This window comes from Varroa jacobsoni, unplaced genomic scaffold (genome assembly GCF_002532875.2).
Source record: "Varroa jacobsoni isolate VJ856 unplaced genomic scaffold, vjacob_1.0 scaffold_1112, whole genome shotgun sequence".
Lineage (NCBI taxonomy): Eukaryota > Metazoa > Arthropoda > Arachnida > Mesostigmata > Varroidae > Varroa > Varroa jacobsoni.
The window spans coordinates 114,438-134,409 of NW_019214014.1; the positions used below are offsets into that span (position 1 = coordinate 114,438).

At 39.5% G+C, this 19,972-nt stretch overlaps 2 protein-coding genes across 3 annotated transcripts; one reads left to right on the plus strand and one right to left on the minus strand.

Annotated features, from left to right (window-relative positions):
* The first annotated feature begins 2,823 nt into the window (after positions 1-2,823).
* LOC111266741 (methylthioribose-1-phosphate isomerase 1) lies at positions 2,824-6,817 on the plus strand. 2 transcript variants are annotated; one of them, XM_022844462.2, is made up of 8 exons: positions 2,824-3,092; positions 3,971-4,126; positions 4,482-4,658; positions 4,974-5,141; positions 5,327-5,491; positions 5,752-5,895; positions 6,205-6,394; positions 6,588-6,817. In XM_022844462.2, exons 2-8 carry the CDS (start codon positions 3,980-3,982, stop codon positions 6,695-6,697), a joined length of 1,101 nt encoding a protein of 366 aa, XP_022700197.1. In that variant the 5' UTR covers positions 2,824-3,092; positions 3,971-3,979; the 3' UTR covers positions 6,698-6,817. The 2 variants fall into 2 exon arrangements, with proteins under 2 accessions (XP_022700197.1, XP_022700196.1); XM_022844461.2 differs by having other exon boundaries at positions 2,825-3,052.
* Positions 6,818-6,973: 156 nt separating this feature from the next.
* Positions 6,974-19,140, minus strand: LOC111266740 (uncharacterized). Its single transcript, XM_086971048.1, has 9 exons — positions 18,332-19,140; positions 16,454-16,607; positions 14,062-14,316; positions 13,588-13,792; positions 12,226-12,546; positions 10,291-10,455; positions 9,839-9,974; positions 9,465-9,568; positions 6,974-9,008 (listed from the first exon to the last, which is right to left on the minus strand). Exons 1-9 carry the CDS (start codon positions 18,567-18,569, stop codon positions 8,823-8,825), a joined length of 1,764 nt encoding a protein of 587 aa, XP_086827174.1. The 5' UTR covers positions 18,570-19,140; the 3' UTR covers positions 6,974-8,822.
* Positions 19,141-19,972: the final 832 nt, after the last annotated feature.

The following is a 19,972-nucleotide window of genomic DNA, read 5'->3' on the forward strand; positions in this document are numbered from 1 at the left end:
TTTCTCTAATTGTTTTAGAGGATAAAAAGCATTTAGTTTTAAGAATCACGATCGTGCGTTCTTTTTTTTTTTTTTTTTTTTCTAATGTTCGCGTATTGGGCGTTAGTTACAGTGGCAAGTTTGACTAAGGAGACATGCGAAATAATGCCAACGAGTTACCTCAATGTGGATAACTAGCTTAGTTTATCGACGGAGGGTTCTTAACGGCCCGCTCTCCATTGATCGCTACTTCAAGCCAATGATACCTAAATACCGCACAGTTTTAGTGAATAAAGCAGTTAATAACTGTTGATGCTGTTCGACTCGTCAAAGGGTAATGCCGATAAGACGATGCAATAATTAACCTTGTTTTTACCTAGGAAACTTTTACACGACCACTGGTATCTTCGTAAGATGCCTGCGTCCTGCCCTGGAACAGCTGTGTGTCGAAATTCAATAAACTAAAACGTACGTAGGCTGGAGGGCGAGTGTGTATACAGTAAATATGTACCGGTACAGGTAGAAGATAAGTCAATGGCTCCACTCGTTTTAATTTTTAGCCAAAACAAAATAACAACCTGCCGATTTACCTCACATTTTTGTGTCACCCCATTCACCAACTGGGTGAAAATCATTGCCAATAATAGCACCGTACAATTCGAAGTTGATGACTGCATCCCTCCTCTAGATCTGCTGATTTTCCCCGACAACTCGAGAAAAAACTCTTTAGAATTTCATTGTTACTCGTTTGAGTGTGAAAACGCCAATAACAAAGAAGCCTGTTTTTATATAAAACTATCCTTCTCGTGGGAAAACGAAGTCGACAGCGGTTTGCTGTAGTAAATACACTGAAGCGTGGTAAGTCCAAATCTGCTCTCGACATCTCAGGCCCGAAAGCGTATGTTTTATTAACAGACGCTGGGTCCATTGGAACTAGCCATTTACTATGAAGCATGTTATCGGCGATGCCCATTGTACTTTCCGGTCGAATAATCTGCCTTTATTGGACATAATAAGCCTTCATTGGGCTTCGTTCCATGAAATTATAATAGCATATAGATGAATCATAAGCTTTTGTCAGAAATAAATGCAGGCTTTTCATGCATAATATTTTGTTATACAACGTTTTTTTCGAAATGTATGAAATGTGAATACTTCACTTTTCACACATTTTGAAAGTTTTTTCAAGTATCAATCTAGTTAGAACTAATAGTAAATAAAGCCTCCTTCCAAAAAGTATCCGTGTGAATATATATTTACATGAAATTTACACCATTTCTACTTCGACGCCGCCCCCTACAATCGTGTCTTTTAGAACTTAAGTAAGTAAAACTATTTTCTGTTATCTTATTTAAAATTGAGGTGTAGTAGAAGAATTTGTGTTTTCTATCGTTACATTCTTCCGAATAGGTAGCTCTAAAGGGGGCAGGTTATTATCTGCATTTCAGCCTTATCAACTATCCGTTCCTTGGAATGAACTATCTTTAAAATTCAGTAACTATCGACAACGTTCATTTTTCTTTCTTCGCTGCTGTGACTGCTGCTGAACCCATAACCTCTCTACGTGCAGAGCCACACAGTCAAACATATTCCATAAACGTGGAAAAATCGGCTTTCGACAGTATACTTCCAATTACCACATGTTTATTGTCGAATATTATGTATGCAAAGGCTATGCGTAGACTTTGAGCCTAACAGATGAACAGATATGGTATTCAGTGATTGCTTGAAAGATATCTTTAGCTTAAGGTATATGTATACGTCGTGTTAGTTTTTCAAATCAAAATAAAGTGTTTGGCGGTGGCTCTACTACTTGCTAGGCAGCGCTGTGGCCCTTTCCCTAAAAATGAAAGGATTCTTTATAAGGCATCCCTGAGGCGACCGATCGACGCTTTAGGACGCTCTGAGCAGGCCCAGAATCCTAAGTTTAGTCAATCGGGGATAATGCGGAGAGAAGTATAAGCTAAGAACGGTCGCTACTATATCAGCTGTTATTATAGAATTCGAAGAGTAGCGTTAAATACTTGATCTAAGTAAACAAAAACAACCCGGCCGTTACTCATTCATCCAATACGAACCCATGAATTATTGTTTCATATGAAAAATGATAAACTAAATCAAACAAAGTTAGAGTTCGTTGTTCAACACGCATACTTTTGGGTTTCTGAGAAATTATGACAGCAGCGATCGAAACAATCAGTCTGTGAAAACCGCTCATTCCAGATCCGCTGGTTTAGTTATATGTGAAATAAGTGACAATCTACAACGAGTCAGTTTTTCAACACAGTTCCATGTTTGATTGTAGTACAGCATATCTAGAAACTGTTAAAGCTCAGAAAATTAACAGTTAAATTATATTATACTATAGAGAGGTATTTACTATTCTAAATATGCTTATTTCATTCCTTATTTCCTTTATGCAATTGCGCTCGTGAACAGCTTAAACCTTGGTAAAAGTTACGTAACTCCGACGGCATCACTTGCGGATTGCGTCATAAATTATCATCAGCAAGAAGTTGTAAGTTACCATTTTAAATGATTGAATATCTATATCTATATGGCTTACGGCAGTAGCACCTTGTTACAGCTAGCCTCTACCTAGGTATATCGAAATGGTCGATCGTGTGCGCTGCTTTCGACTGATGGCTCAGCATTAGCAGATCACGAAATAGCCCTTACGTCTGTTTTTGAACCAAGACCAATTCACGTGTCCCTGAAGTAATTCCCTGAGGATATCCAGCTCACTGGTTTCGAGCGAACGCGCCCAAATGACAGGCGAGAGGGTAACAGCAGCGCTCTCTTGCTGAGGCATCGCACTCTCCAACGGACCCAAGTGTGATCCCACAGTTGTAACCAATTATAAACACGCTTTTTGCAGTAACTGCTTTACCTACGAAATCGTACGAAACAGAGGAGTCGCTCGACACTTTCAATACAAAAAATTTGAGCGTCGATTTGGTGCGTGAAAACGCTCTCCTATAAAGTTGTGATAACAGATGTTACAATTTGCATAAATGTTGACGAACGTCAGTGATAGTCTACAACGTTGCAAAAGACATCACGTTCACCCATTGTAAGTTCACCCAATAAGTGTTGTGATCGTATGTTGATTGGTAAGCAATTAAACAATCGATTGCAACTCTGACCTAAATATATTTAGCCTTGATATCTTAATATAATATTGACTTTGATATCGACTTCGTGAATATTTGCCTGATTGAGAATAAACTATAATTTAAATATATGAATAATAAATGAACATTTATTTCATCAAGTTTATTTCGTTAGCTGGTTCTCTGTTAGTTACTACTATTTATTGCCGTCAGCGGTTTCAGTGCGATCATTAGATAGGGTAGATTGTACATAGTATTGAAAACGTTATAGCCAAGCAAGTTCGTAACGGTCCTATTTGAGATGATTCCGCTCTTTTATGAGGGGATAGAAACGTAGCGCTTGCTTAAAACGTACCAGCCCGATTCAGTGTCATCTTCGTGCCAGTAAAGATAGTGCCGCTGCATAATTATCCCCCTCACAATACGAACAGCTCTTTATGCTGTACGAAACGCCATATGGAAAAACCACATGTATTTATCTGGATTAAGTCGAAAACGAGAACGACGTTTTTCTGCTTGGGTTGGCTACATGGGTCATGCCCAAGAAAAAGCATTAGGCAGTTTTGAAGAAATTGCTATTTTAAGTTCGTTCCAATTGGATAGAAACAACGCCAATCCCAATAAACTGGGCTAACAATTGCCCATGTGCTCGAGCATGCGATAAACTAGAACCCGTAAAAGATACTACTAGTCTATATTGAGGAGTTTTACGTTTGCTTTTTTAAATGCGTAAGGCTAATGAGTAGAGTTTGCTAGCTTGCTTAACATTTTTTAGATCTAAACGTCTTACTAAAGCCAGTTGCAGTGCATTTGAGCTGCGTACATACATACATATTGCCTATATGTACATTATTTAGTTTATACAACATGTTGTACAGGTGTCCAGAATGAGTACGTCGTCCGAAAAGTGCACGGCAATCTTCTATAAACGAGGCAGTTTGGGTATACTAGACCAGCTATTACTACCTGAAGAAAGTCGCGTTCTTCCCATCGCCACGACCCAGGATGCCTGGAAAGCTATTCAGACTATGCAGGTATCATATTATAGTTGACGAGCATAAGCTAGATCACAATGATCAAGTAGTTCCTATTCAATAAAAATAAAGATACGGGAATTTATTACATCATAAAGCAAGACGAATAACACCGAGACCCATGTAATGTTTATCTATGTTTATCTAACGTCGACACACACATAACTACTATCTAGCTAGCCGCATTTTCAGTAAACTAAATAACATTTTTAATGAAAGACCTATGACCTGCACTAAATACATTGCCTGCATCAAGAAAGATATATATTTATTGGAAGAAAAAAAAAAATTAACAACTCGACTATTAAGGTTGTTCGGTGAAGCTATTTAGCTATTGAAAACTTGGTTTTACTAGGTGCGCGGTGCCCCTGCGATAGCTATTGTGGGCATTTTGAGTGTCGCGATCGAACTGAACCGTTTTGCTAGTATGAACAAAAAAGAGATTCATGAGAATATCTCCAATTGGCTTGACTACTTGGTTACCAGTAGGCCTACGGCTGTCAACATGCGAAACGCCGCCCAACAATTTAAGGTTAGTTTCACTATTTTTTATTCAAGGGTATCTGTTATAGAAAATTGTGTGTTAAGCCGTTTGGTTGTGCTAGAGCGACTATCTACTCCAAGTACGATGGCGTCTTCCCGCATCGCGGCGTGTGCATACTTTGAAGTAGGCAGGTTCGCTAACGTTGGCATACAACGTGGCAGCAAGTTGAAAATGAATTTTATCACTAACATTCAGAAAGATTTCTGAAAGCCATTATAGCAGGATAAACGATTAACTATGATAATACTACGTTCCAAATCACAATACGATGTGTGTCTTTATAAAAAAAATTGCTCGTCACAGGTATTAAGCTCTCGTTTATTGGAGGACCCAGCGGTGGATGGCCAAGCTCACAAAGTACGGATTATCGAAGCAGCTGAAAAAATGTTCGAAAAGGATGTACAAACCAATAGGCACATTGGAAAGCACGGTGCTGAATTTATCCTTCGCGGGCTCAAGCCAAGTGATAAAGTTAGTAGCAAATTCGTTCCCAAGTTGACAGTTAACATTTGTGTAAAGTTCCACATGGCATCAAGGGGACTAAATGTAAATTCTTTATCTCACGTCTTATGTTTTTGTGTTGGTCAAGTCGAACCAGAAAGAAAGAAAAAATAAGGACCTAACGTGTTTTCGCGTCTTTATGCTATGCCCCATAGGTGACTGTTCTGACAGTCTGCAATACGGGTAGTTTAGCTACGGCAGGATATGGCACAGCGTTGGGAGTCATTCGCAGCCTACACGAAGCCGGTCGACTGGAAGAGGTTATCTGCACTGAAACGAGGCCCTACAACCAGGGAGAAAGGCTCACGGCGTACGAACTGGTGTGACCACGAGTTGTTCCGCAATATTAATTTTCCATATGTAATTAACCTGAACGCTATAGTGTAAATAAGACATTATCACATATCTATAGTACCTGTTCTTCGTTGATGTTGGGTAAGACTATTTTATGATGAGATGATTATTTTACATGTAGCGTCTTGTTGTCGAGTGTTCATTTTATTAAGTTAAACAACAGTAATTTCGATTGTCACCTTGGCCGGCATAATAGCCTATGTTATCTTGCATTGCCCTGAAACAGATGACAGAGAAGATGCCAGCAACGATGATCTGTGATAATATGGTGTCATTTCTCATGAAAAGGAAAAATATTAATGCGGTGATAGTGGGGGCAGACCGAGTTGCTGCCAATGGGGATACGGCCAATAAGATTGGTACCTATCAGGTAAGACTTCTTCCTCGGCGTATTTTTCAACCTACTTAAGCAAGTTGCGCAATCTGTGATCTTCTTCTTCCGACCGTTCTTTCCAGTGTGGCTCGTATGTAACAGAAACGTATAACAGAAAAAAAATTCAGGAAAAGAAAGGAAGGAAGGAGGAAGAAAATTAGGAATCGCAATTGCCAGACGGATGGCAAGTTCCAAGACTGAACAGAAATAAGCTAACTGAATACTGTATGTTTGACATTGATACGTACTATTGGGATCATCTGTTTAAGGACCAAAATAGAACTTAAATATCTGTAATATACTTAGGCGGCGATTGTGGCGAAGTACCATGAAGTTCCTTTTTATGTGGCCTGTCCATCAACGACGGTTGATCCTACCATGAGGTCAGGAGATGAAATTCCAATTGAGGAACGGCCAGGACGAGAAATTACAACAAGAACTGATATTCCTTGTTGGAACCCTGCCTTCGACATTACTTCTCACACGCTAATCACAGGTAGTTGAAACTAAAATGTATTTCTGATTTTGTCGTTGCTGCTATAGTCTGGGCCATTAATGTGAACTGTGTAGTAAACGTCGTCAAGCGCACGGACCTTCACAGATTTAATATGCGTTCACATTTTTGTTTATACTAAACTCGACAAGGTGAGCCCTTAATAGTCTTAATTTATGCAAATTGTTTTTTGTAGGCGGAATAATAACCGAATGTGGTGTTTTCGCTCCCGGCTCTTCTGAATGGAAAAGATTTATTGACGGGTGTCGCTGTCAGAGGACTGAAAACGAAAATGGCGAATGCTAGCAAATTTAGTAAAAGGAAAGCCATCGAGTCAACGAGGATCTATTTTCTGTATAGTTGAGCTGTCATGATTAAGTGAATTCAACTTTAAATTGTATAAATAAAAATCCACTATCCGGTTAACCTGAGCATTTAGCAGGCACAACATTCTGCCGTGACGAGACATACATATAGATGCAGCTGATCCTGTATATCTAACGTCTCCTATGTATATCAGCTGTTCCTTGTTTTTATTAGCATATATCACTGACCGTTTTTATTCATTTTAGCACAAATTGCTCACGTTTACTCACGTACTCATGCAGCTTTTAATATATCATTGTTATGTTACAATAGAATGTACAGTAGTTTCATAATTTTGATCGGTCTTCTATTTTTTTTTTATTTTGTGCTCCGTATAACGTATTTCCTATTGTAGATTTTACAAAAATATCCGAAAATTCGTTATGTAAAAAAATACCGAATACCTTATTCACTTATAGGACCGCACATGATTATGGAATAACTGCTTTCTCAGTAATTCTATGAATGTACTAATGAATGATGTACAATAGCATCGAATGGCAATAAGACTAATACTTTTATATTCTTGTTAATGTTTAGGTAGCTTCACAGTGATCAAACAGAGCGGTTCTATTTTCTTCTAACGATATCTGCTATCATGCTTGCACTGTCACAACGTCCAGACGAACTCTAAACTGGATAGAGTGTGGCCATATTTTAAATGTTTCAGCGAGTCAAGCCTCAAGGCAAACACGACGTTAGAGGAAACCTTGCGTGTACGCAATCGTGTTGTAATCGTAGGCTCCAGAACGCATGGTGGCCTAACGATTCGGCCTGGGTATACGTTTCGGATCGACTATAAGTCATCAGAGCTGAACTGACAATATCTGAATGAGGCTGAAGCCGCCTACAAATAGGAATTATAACCGATATGTTTGTGACATTTAACACAAACCCAACGCCGCTTGCTTTCCTCGCTTCTGAAGCTCACCTGCTAGAAGTTGTCGTGCATTTCACGTATTGCCTGCACACCGACTCACTTTCCATATTGCTTAAAATCGTGAAAAGGTTAGCTGCGATAATTGCTCGTTTTTCATCATCAAAAATAACGTGCAGCTTGTTATTATAGAGACGTTCCTAAATTTATCCTCAACTGACACCGCTAATGCTAAAATTTATCAGAGCGAGCCAATACCATTTATCTTTAAGGCCTGGGGACAGCTGGCGGAGAAAGGACCTATAATAACGTTCTGTTAGACCCCTACTGTATGTTTACTATTGATCATCGCGTAATCCTCTTCTATACTCATCACATCTTTGCTCCGGAATCAACGACTCAAGGGTACGTCTATGGTGGCATAATTAGCCAAGCGCTAGATTGTTCAGGTGCCAAATATAAATTTTCACAGATTGCCGTGAAACGATGCTTTTAATAATAGAGGGTTAGAATAACGCATTACATCTACCAATCGCTTTTTTCAATATTGGGATTTGATGACGTGATCTCGGTGGAGAAATGTTACCCCCGCAGTGAGAAGGACGCAAAATGTCGAGATGTAGCTTACGCGTTTCAATGTCTTTTTAGATATATCAGTAGGTAATCCTCTCCTTGCCTTAAAAATGGCCTGTCGCCGGACGATACGACAGCTCTATTTTGAATTAACATGTCCTTCTGTATAGCAGTGCTGCGCAGCTCTTTATGGTACATACGTAATTACATTGCATTCTTTTTTATGAACACCTTGCAAACTGAATCAACGAGCATTTCTCGATAATGAGGTTACAGTCACCTGCGCGACGCAAGCCGACCCAAAAAATTCCCTACTAGTATAGACGACTTTCAACTTGCTATAATGAAGCAATTAATATATCTATATCATTCTTTAGAATTTCTTTTAGTTGCCGAGACGCGTGCTAAGTGCAGACCGCCTTCCTCATCAATGAGATTAACGTTAACGTTATTTGGGTACAACATGAAGGATTTCCTGTCTGCAGTCAGCACCGTATTGTTATTCTCGTTCAGTATAGCATTATTCATGCCTTCTCGCAAGACTCCTCGTTTCTCAACACGATTCATAATCGCCGTTTGGTGGTTGTGCGCTGGACGGTCGTATGTACGTTAGTGCTACGTGCCATGTACGAAACCGTCAAGTATTTTCATAGCTTTCTGCACGTTGACATCGTCTTCGTCTTCGTCACTGTTCTCGGACTCTTCATCAACCCCGAAAACCGTCTCATCGATAACGCCCGTTGTATCCCACACGATCAGCATTCCGTCATACGAACCCGTGAAGAGACGACCTCGAGTCGCCTAGAATATAATTACAAATTTGAATTAACAGTACTGAGATGATAGGTCGTGCAGTTGATTGGGAGCAGTTGGAATTTTTTATTTTAGTTATGAAACTCTCTTGCTTATTTGGAGATCACGTGGCCCAATGCGCTCACCGCCTCTGTGAGTAGGCCAAAAGCACTCGAGAACCGGAAATTTTTAAATACTCCAGGCCGAAAGTCAGCCAACAAAGTGTTAAGCTAAAATGTCCCGAAGATTGATATATTATTTACAATTAATCAGATCACATACAGTTGTTTCGTTATATTGTATCTACGGACCGCTGCATTGTAATATCTTAACAATAAGGCATTAAAAGAATTATTAAACCAGTAAGCATTTTCCATAATTCGTGCAAACAAGATCAACAACAAGATAAAAAAGATCAACAACAAACTTTGGTTATTATTGTAAAATATTTTTATCTTGACTCGCCTCCATGCAGGTTATGTTTTTTTCATGTCCTCGAAAGGATCTTTTATGGCTGCCTGATTTTGCCTCATACATCCGCGCCATAGCATCTCCTGAACCGGTGAACACTGTAAATGCAAGGTAATGTATCTCTTCGTTAGTTTCGTTACCAAGACATCCTTAAATTATATTATAGCTCATTGAATAAGCATGTACGTACACGGATGATCCACTAGAAACAGCAGCTTCTTGGACACGGTGTCTAGATGTTTCGGTAATGGTTCTAGCTGATCCAGGATTAGCTGAACCATTACCGAAACAAGACTTCCTATAAATATACTGTGAAATCAATAAAATAGAGAAGTATTTGTTAAGAAAAAGTATTAGAGCTCACGCACACATGCGGTCATAATAACGTAGAGATTCGATGGTCTTCAAAGCGCCTCGATAGACTCTGGTCGACTCGCCAAACTCCATCACCCAGGAGCGTGCCGTCCCGTCTGCGCTAGCGGAATACAACATTTTTGAATGGGTCTGTAATCATAATAATCATAATGATGTAACCTTACAACAAACACATGCCTCCTTTTGCTTATATTAGTTTGTACGTTTTTTCAAAATGTATCGCTTCTATGCGTTCGAGCGTTCCATAATATTGATTCTGTTTATGATCTTCTGCCATTACGTTTGTCAATAATGTTGGAAAATTTCGAAAAAAATCGAGTACTGCATCGAACATTTTAAAGCCTTAACATCACTGTACATAGGTGCTAATATAATTAATCGAGAAAACAAATGATTCGGACAGTAAAAAATTAAAAAGAAGGTACAATGGCAAAAGAGTACTTACGATAAGGCTTACGACAGGTCCCTGGTGCCCAGTTAGGATACGCTTACATTCACCAGTTCCCAATATCCATTGTCGCACAGTGCCATCGCCCCCAGCTGTAAAGAGATATTCTGCGCCAGGATCTACTGCCAAATCATTAACTGCCTGCGTATGACCTTTAAATACCTGTAATAGGCAATATATATATACACGGATTACATACATGTATGTTCTATTTCCCTTAAATTTAGAGGGTCTACAATTTGGTTTTGAATTGTTTTACTGCCAGAATATATAGCAGTCTTACAAAGCGCGGCTGTCTTATTGAGGGCGTGCATAGCAGCTTGCTTGTTATTTATTAACACGATATGTTCGATAAGGCGTGCCTGTCACATAGCACGGCAACTAAAACGCATAGAGACGTGATATGACATATAATTACGTCAAATAATCATTAACGCTCACAGTAGTCAGTGAGCCAGACCCAACTAGATTGCTATATCATTGCTTTTCCATGGATCGAACAGTATCATCTCTATAGGTAACAGTATTCTAAACGTGGATACACAAGCGAAATATCTCGCACATACAAACAGTGGTGCTCTTCGACAATAACTTCCGGGTGATACAACCCTCTGTACACCCACAGTGGTAGATGGCTTACCACTAGTAGTTTATATGGAACAAACAGTTCGTTCGTACGAAGCATCACGTAGACAGAGCTTCTGAGGCGTATCGTTTGACCTCAAATTTTAGGGGAAAAGTGGGTTCGGCCCAAACATCCCGACCGTCGAAACGCAGGATTCATTTCAGGAGAGGTTAAGAGCTGATGGCTGTAATTTCCTTGTTCGGTAGTGGGCAAATGAACAATTAAGCTGCACGTGTCTAGCATGCCGCCGCATCGGACCTTGTTCTGGGGAGGGCGAAAGGTGGGGTCTTCACCTGGGGTGCAACCAGCGGGAGAATGAGCGAAAATGGACGTTGCGTCCGTATTTAGTGTTGGTCAATTAGGATAAATTAATTGAGATTAAGACTGTGAGAAAATTTTCGATTATTCGAGGCAAGGGTCAAAGTATTTCGCGCTATGGAAAAAGTGACAATTCTATATTTTTTTCAAGCTGACTAGATGCACTCACAGGTGATCATACAAAGCAATTCGTGTGCTGAGATACGCGTGGGGCAGCCGGTAAGGGGCAAGCATTTGGGCCTAAGAATAAAACCGGTATGTAAGGTCCGTCTGACCCAACATGCATGTCACTGTTGAACGACTAACGTAATTTATGTAGGTCATAAGTGTGACGAGGTTACATGATTTCAGCTACAGTAAAATTGACAACTGGCCACCAAATTACTACCTGCTTGTTTCATAGGCGAATAGAGTTCATACCGATGAAACGCTCACATCACACAGATGACGGCTCGTTCAGAACTAGACGATCGAAGTTCATTCGGTTACGTAACATGAACTCCTACTAATTTTGATTTTAAACTTATTCAAGCCTCTAAAACCAAGCTGGAATCGTAAGGAAATTTTAGCTTACAATGTTGGTAAACATGAGTTTCTAATCTTACATTTCCGGAATCCTTTTAGGATATCTGATAAGTCAAAGACGAATTCGAAATGTATTTAGGCGCTAAAATCGCTTGTACAGGCCAAATATAAGCCAAATGTAAACTGGCGGTTCTTTTGATTCCAAGATCGTACTCCAAATAATCGCGCTACAAATTGAAAGCTTTGACAGGGTCCGATTCCAACAAGTGATGTTGAGCCTTCGATACTTATTTATGAATATTGAAGTTTAACAAAAGATAGAAATAAGCAACAGTGATTCTTTCCAAAATCGTTGAAACCTTTTGAAGAAGAGGCTGTGTGTAGTTTCCATTTTTGTATGCACTTCATCGAGATATCTTGAAGATAGGATAAGTCTTTATTAGGGTCATGTATAAATGTTTTACCTTAAGACATCGTCCAGAGAGCAAATCCCAGCTACGCGCTGAACAATCGAAGCTCCCAGTCACGATAAGATCTCCCTGTGGCCCGAACGCATCACCGTCAACATCATGATCATTTTGGGGATTCTCTTGGTTAGATGGCCCGTTGCCGTTGCTTTCATCGATTGGACTTTCTCGTTCGAAAGGAATGTAAAGCACAGGAAAGACTCCTTTTAAGTGGCCCTGTTGAAACGTAGAAACCTTCTGATATAACTCTGCTGGTAAGATTTCAAATTCTGCAAAACCTGTTTGTGTTAAGTATGAAAAAAAAAAGACCTTTTCACATTATTATCGTAGAGTTTCGGACGTGTAACTATTTTCCCAGCAGTCAACTGCCGACATATTGTATGGATCTTTTAATAATCCCCATTGAGAAATGGGGACCCGTCTGCTTCGCTGGTCATTTTCTATATTTTAAAGGCTTAGAGTTACCTTTTTTTGTTCGAATTCGACTTGCCAGGTTTGAAGACGCCTGCATCACTTCTGCGTATCGTGTTTAACAAAAATATTAGGCCAGTTAACTCAGAAATACCTGAATAAATCTACATTTTTAGTATAGTCTGAGTATACTTTACGAAAGTTCGATAGCTGCATTATATAACTTGTGCTAATACAAACCGTGCAAGGAACCCGCATAGTCAATTACTATCTCAACGGTTTTGTTAGCAAGGCGACATTAATATGATATATATATGCATTTAACTATTTGTCTATATAGTTGAAATCACCGTGCTAATACCTGCAGGACGGTGTGATTAGATGGACAATTGAGTCTAAAAAATGACCCAGGCAAGCCATTTATTGGCGCTACCTGTGTCAGTTATCCTTCCAATACACCCACATTAACGATGCAGATGAGAAAAACCCCCCAAAACGAGGCTTAAGGAGGCGTGAAAGCTTTCGAATACGGAATTATTTATCATTGCCAATCATCGTATATGGCTGTCAGATCAAATTCTATCCCAAGCGAGCCATGTCTGACGACATCAGGATACTTTCGAGACTTGTAGAAGTCAGTCTACCGAGGCGATGTTTTGTGGGGATAGGGTGGTTGATCAAGCCTTCGTTGGTTACAGACTACAAGTTAATTGAATGCTTTATTATTTTGATTTAGAATATTACAGTACATGTATTATATTATGTAGATAGTTCAACACACTATCTCTTTCTACTTCTATTGATTTATAATTTATTGACTAAGGTTCATCTTTACTTTAATAAGTGTATGGTTTATTTAGCTAACTGAATTTATTTAAAGTAAAGAGTTTATTACAGTATTTCGATCGTTATAGACGCGTTATTATTAGGTGAGGCAATTTATGCGACATTGTGAAGGCATTTACATTTCTGTATGTATGTACGCATGTTTAATTTGAAGCAAAGGAAAATAGCTGCGCTTACCTTAAGGACTTGTATGCACTCCTTACGTTTGCTCTTCTTTCTTTGACTCTGAATTTCCTCAAATGACTGTTGAGAGGGGTCGCTGTAAGACGTAAACGTTGCGTGTCCTGACATCATTGATCCGCGATGTCTGACGCAAGAACCCGTGAAAAGTTACACATCAATATCAATCCTTGATTTTGTACACACACGAGTGGTTTACAAAAAAAAAAATCCAAAAGAACTGAAACCCGATATTTCTAAAATCGACGGTAGAAACCCGTGTCTTACTGAAGCTGACCTTAATATAATAGTTGAAGTCAAGTATCTCTCCACTTCTCCAAAACTGCTCAAGGTCCGGCAGACATTATTATTATAGTTTTATAACGTTTTCTTCCGTTTGGCTTCGAAGAGACTCACTTGGCAGTGATCGTATCGTCTCTGAGCGAAGTCGATAGCATGGAAAGTCTTCGGGCAAGGATGGCCGCTTCGATAAGATCGAGATTACTTTGCTCGTTATACTCAAATTCTTCGTCTACTAATTGAGGGCCAGCAATTTCGTCTGGTATATCTTCAAGTGGATTCGGTGGTGATAATTTTTCCGCGTGGAAGTGCCATATGCGGACGGTTTTATCCATCGATGTCGAAACGATAAAATTTCCATTACAGACGATTCTGTCATGAAGCAGACGTCACAGCAAAAATGAACCGACAATCAGTGAGAGAAATCGCACGATACTGGCGGAAAATTCAAATTAGATAATAAATCGAATTTTATACGATACAAGAGAAGTGAGACGAACAGAAACACGTGGTGTACATATATATTAAGCGCCGTAGTGATGTTTTAAGGCTATATTATAATGAATAAAATGTTAAGCGTAAGCCTCATACATTTGTGCAGCGTGCATAGTGTGCGGCTCAATAAGCTTGTGAACAACCAGCAGGTAAACTATATTATTCTGATTGTACAATAAAAAATAATTTTTTTTGCAGTTGAGAGGAAATGTAATATATCAGGTTGTTAATATATACGTTATTAATAAGTGAGCAAAGATAACCGCTTTCTATGTTCTAATACATTTTCCATTCGACATCGTGTAGGTCTCTTGCAAAACTCTACTCCATTGTTTTCAGTGACAGCTTTCATACTTTAAATTGAGAGAATTAAAAATATCAAGACGTCTAGTTATAACACTAAAAATACTGATGCGTTCAATAACAATATAGCATGGAGATAACCTTGTATGAAGCTTCAAAAAAAAATTCTATAAAGCTTTTCTCGGTAGCCTCAAGAACATGCTTACCTAAGCGGACACGATCTTATATATATATATATATATATAGACTAGATCGAACTGTTGAGACTTGTTTGTACTTTCTCTTCGAACCCCGTCCTTACCCATCGAATGCAATTAACGATGGAATTATTCGCTTCATTTAATTTTCTAATCGTCCACCCATGTCCCATCGTCTCGAGATTTAAACGCGCTGTCACCATTAGGTATTCCATCAGACGACCAGCTTCCGACACAAAAAGAAATCCGTGCACATTTGGGTTCGAACCTAGTGACTTCGTCAGAGCACCTTAAGCCTACATTTGACATCTCTTTAATCAATCCCTTTAATCAATCACACTAATTTCTAGAGCCATTATTCTCACTAAACAAGTTTGCACTTAGATGTCTAATCGTGCTCGCTCTTATGATTTTACGTGCATTCCACCGGCTTGCCAATACCCGCTGTCTAATCAGGCTCATGGTTTAGATGGGGGTCTCTGGTCAGGCAAGGGACTGCAATATTACCTGGGGAGAACACTTTCGACTGTTGCTATGCTAGTCCTCATTAATATATCGATTGCGGATCAATCTCCTTTTAAATTTAGCTCACCTTAGCGTTATTGGCTGAATCAGAAAGGGCGTTCCTTTATGTAGCAGTATGCTCCGCGTTTGATAGAGGTTTCTGCATTTTTGAGGGTTCAGTGTACTTTGGAAAAATTTTACCAATTGTATTGTCAACTTCGTGTACGGATCACTAAAGGGTGGATTCATAAACAGGTCCTCTGACAGCGAAGAGTTGTTACGATGAAGTCTGATTTTCCTTAGCTGAACAATAAGTATTCGTAAGGAACTCGAACCTTCCGATCAACATAACTACACAACGCGAACTATGAAATGGAAAAAGGTATAAGTGGGACAAATCATGGATAGTAATAGGTTTTTTTAAGGAATTTTACCATCCATAATGCTGCATTTATGCTCTTATTTGCTGTTGAGTTATCGTAATTGGGTACTCTGGGCCCTACGTTCACATACAGTAGAGTGTACGAGGTTCAAAGTGGTCCAAAAGTAACGTTCTTTGAACTGCACTATTTGAAGTACTATTCGGATGCTATGGATCTGTCTTTTGCTCGCATACTTTACTTGGATACCTATAAAGCGTCGTGAAGCCGCGTGCCACACGATCTGTACATTATGTATGTTTCTACAGAGGTATTACAACCAAAGAAAATATTTAGGGTTGCATGTAACTGAAGCTGTGATCCGGAATTTCAAGGACTGTTGTTTTGAACCCCTGCTTCGTGCAGGTCTATTCTAACTCATGTGTGAATACGGAAATACGTTTGCTTTACCTGTTTTAATCCACATGAACTAATTTATCTCCTAAAACAGGCACCATCTACAAAACAACAATTAAATTAAAACCTAATGTGGACAAAGTCACATACTTCAAAAATGATATATATATATATATATATTTATTGAATATATATATATATCGGTGTGCTTCGCAAGTTCGAGCCCGTACTTACCTATTAATGCGTGCGGTATGTCCGTGAAAGGTAAATACACATGAAGCGTCTGAAATGTTCCATTTTTTCAGCGTGCCGTCCGCCGACGCACTCACCACGAAGCTGCCGTGCACGCTACATTGCGTAATATACGACGTGTGACCTACCAGAGTGCCTGTAATAATATTTGTAGGAACCGCTTTTGTTCATCGGGATATTTTGTATCCAAAGACTATTTTGAATATCCAAGATACTATTTCAAATTTGAAACGGAACAGCTACGTGAGAACCAATTCAGACAACAAGTCGCGAAGGATTTCTCACTCTATAACAACATCTGCAGCTGAAAAATCCAAAATCACTGCAGTATCCTAGAAAGCTCTTAATTGGCTACATGATCAACGTAAAATGTAGGTTCTAAAATCATCACATCTGTAATAGGAATATTAGATTTTAGATAGTTTTGCACTTCCTGAGTCCCGGTTTTTAGGGCGATGAAATTTGCCGAACTGATAGATAGACCACACGGTATCGCAATAAGTGTGTAAAATATATAAGTGTGGAAAATAAGAAAATGTCTTGCGTAAAACAGATTTACTTGTACTAACTAATCTAAGAAGATTTTTGTCTCCGATTTCATGAAGTGCGATAGAATATTAAATTGGAAGATCGAATCATATTAGCGGCCCACTTTTTAGTATCGAAATTCCAGTTTAGACTCTGATACTTCGTTTTACCCTATTATCCTTGAGCTACGTAACTGCATTGAGTATGGCATATGTAAAAGATGGGCAAAATATTGTGAACTGAATAAGTCCACACGTGTGGGTTAAAATCGGCTTTATCATCGGAATTCATTCAAAAGCCGACCGGCTTTTGACCGAGATCTAATAGATTTCCATAATTTGGGTCGATCTCCACAAGAGTTCAAAACAGACGAAGATACAGCACCAGTGCAAATAAATAAACATTAGCGATTGAATTAATAATTGACCCACGTGTGCATCAGAGCTTATTACCAAACAACCATATGATTATACGTACAAGTATTTCCACAGAAGATAAAATTTGCTATATCAATAAGATTTATCGAAAAACATTTGCTGAAAGAGGAAATGATCGACTGACAGACTTCAATGTTAACCTGCTTTTCTATCGGAAGTAAACGCTATCGAACTTCCCTGCTATGGCAGACATTTTTAAGATGGCTGTAACAACACCCCTAATAAATTACGATACAGAAAAAATAACTAATTTTTTGCTAATAGTAAATCATTTGATTAACAGAATGACCAATGTTAGTCGAATTAGCTTTGTTTTGCTTTGGTGCGTAATAATGCTTTACCTTGTTGTATGTACTTGGAAGTACCCTTTTCGTCATATATCCAGTTGGTACCATCAATATCTAAAGCTATTTTTGAGACGAGTCCTTGAATATAAAATATCAATAATAATTATACGTTAGTGTAAATCGAGAGTAAATAGAATTAAGCTATATTTTTTTTTCAGAATAGCTTAACAGCTTCGTTACATCTATGTACCAACATTTATAAACAGCCAATGCCCGAAACAGTACAATCCGCCATAACTATATAACCCTCTAATTGTTGGGCAATGAGAGGAGGTATCAAAAAAAAACCGAACCGCCTGCACCTCAATATCATCGATGTGGCGATTAATGAACTATAGCGGATGCAACAAACACCACGTGTTAACGAGATCAAACCATATATTTAGAATGAAGATTGTAAATTTATACCCACCTATAAAATTGCTTCGTCCTAACATACATACATACACACACACACACACACACACAAGCGAAGCGTCAACTAACCACTAGTTCTGTGAAAATAGAAAAACGTTTTTAATGTATGTCGAAAAGGTTTCTATACGAACCGAGTAGCTCGACGGGCTCACTTTGTGTGGACCACATTTTGACGGTGCGGTCTTCACTGCCCGTAATGAGCAGGCTTTCGTCTTCGCTCAATGCTGAACAATTTATCGGGCCTGTGTGCTCTTTTAATTGCTGAATAACCCAGCCTTTGGCGGCGGACGAAACGGCGGCCTGAGAGCTGCCGCAGCCCATACCGCGCTGTGCCAAGGTGCCCGGTGCCGTGGTTGCCTTACGCCGCATCCGTGCCCACAGGGCGGACAGCGTGTGACAGACCGTTGTGGTACGGCGAAGATGCGTGACGACGTCAGACGCCGGCTCGGCAGCAGCCGATCGTTGCGTTCTTATCGGACATCGTTGCCGAAGTACTTGCGTCGTTGACTAGTCGCACACTGTCAATGGGACACATACATACGGCTGGTACGTTGAGATCACAAGCTTCTTGTGGTATTAATACCGATGCCGATAGACCATCGATGAAAAGTCTTCCAAATCAATTCGGAATGCCACAGTTGTAACTGTGAACGTTGTAGTTGTTATCGTTGTTGACGAAATACGAGAGCGCGCGAGCCCTTCTAGCTGGTCTTTTTTACGCTTCCCTCGGCTATTCGGCCCTCACGGAGGGCTGGGGACTAAGCAGTGGCGTCTGCATTGCTCTCATAGACACCTGAATTTTGGGCGGTGCATGACGAGCTGTGGGTTCACATCTTGCCAGGTGGTAGGAGTACCGAAGTTGTTGGCCGGTGGTGAAAGGTGCAGCCGGCGGCAGCAACGAGATGATCTCAAAGCTCCGAGGGGGTTCGGGAGGCACCAGTGGAGGTAATCGCCTCCGGAACGGAAGTTTTGGCGCACCACGGCCCAGCTTCTGAAAGTTGAGCAAAAGCAAAAACAGGCCCAATCACAAAGACCCAAATGAACGCTCAGTTAGAAGAAAACACATTAATGTTAGATGTCGTTTATCTCTTTAGTGTTGCCCAAAATGTTCTTGTTATTTTAAAAGCAATGCACAAAAGAGTGCCATTTTCACGAAGTGGTGTTTTTCAGCTGAAACATAAGACAGTAGACTAACATAGTTGTTACATTTACACATTTGAACCAAATGTTGTTTGAAGGCATCTACTCATACAGAAATAGGGCCGTAGAATGTCCCTAGGTGTGATCAATGCAGTGCGGTGCTTTAACACTAAGGCTTTTTAATGACTTTAAGATGTGGTGTGTTAATACGCCGTTTGTCTCCTATAAACGTGTAGATATGTTGGAAGCCTGAGTATTATTTTACCACCGTTTAACATTGCTTCAAGAACTGAAAATACTACGAAGGCTTTATATGTATATACATGTACATATCTGAACTTTTTAGAGTTTTAAGATTTATTTGGGGGTTCAGTGATGGAAACTCTTCAGATTATGATTTTATTTCGACACACCTCTTCAGTGGTTAGATGTAAGGAAGTTATTTTCTATTCCTTACGTATACGCAGAAGCGAACTGGTGGTACGGTGGTGAATCCCTAGATCAAATAGAATATACGAATTTTTGTGTCCTAGAGAACCATTGTAGTCCTCATATCAGTTGACAAATGTATATGCCAATTTAAAACATAAGATGCAAAATTAGCTTGAAAAGAAGTTTCCAAAGTAGAAAAA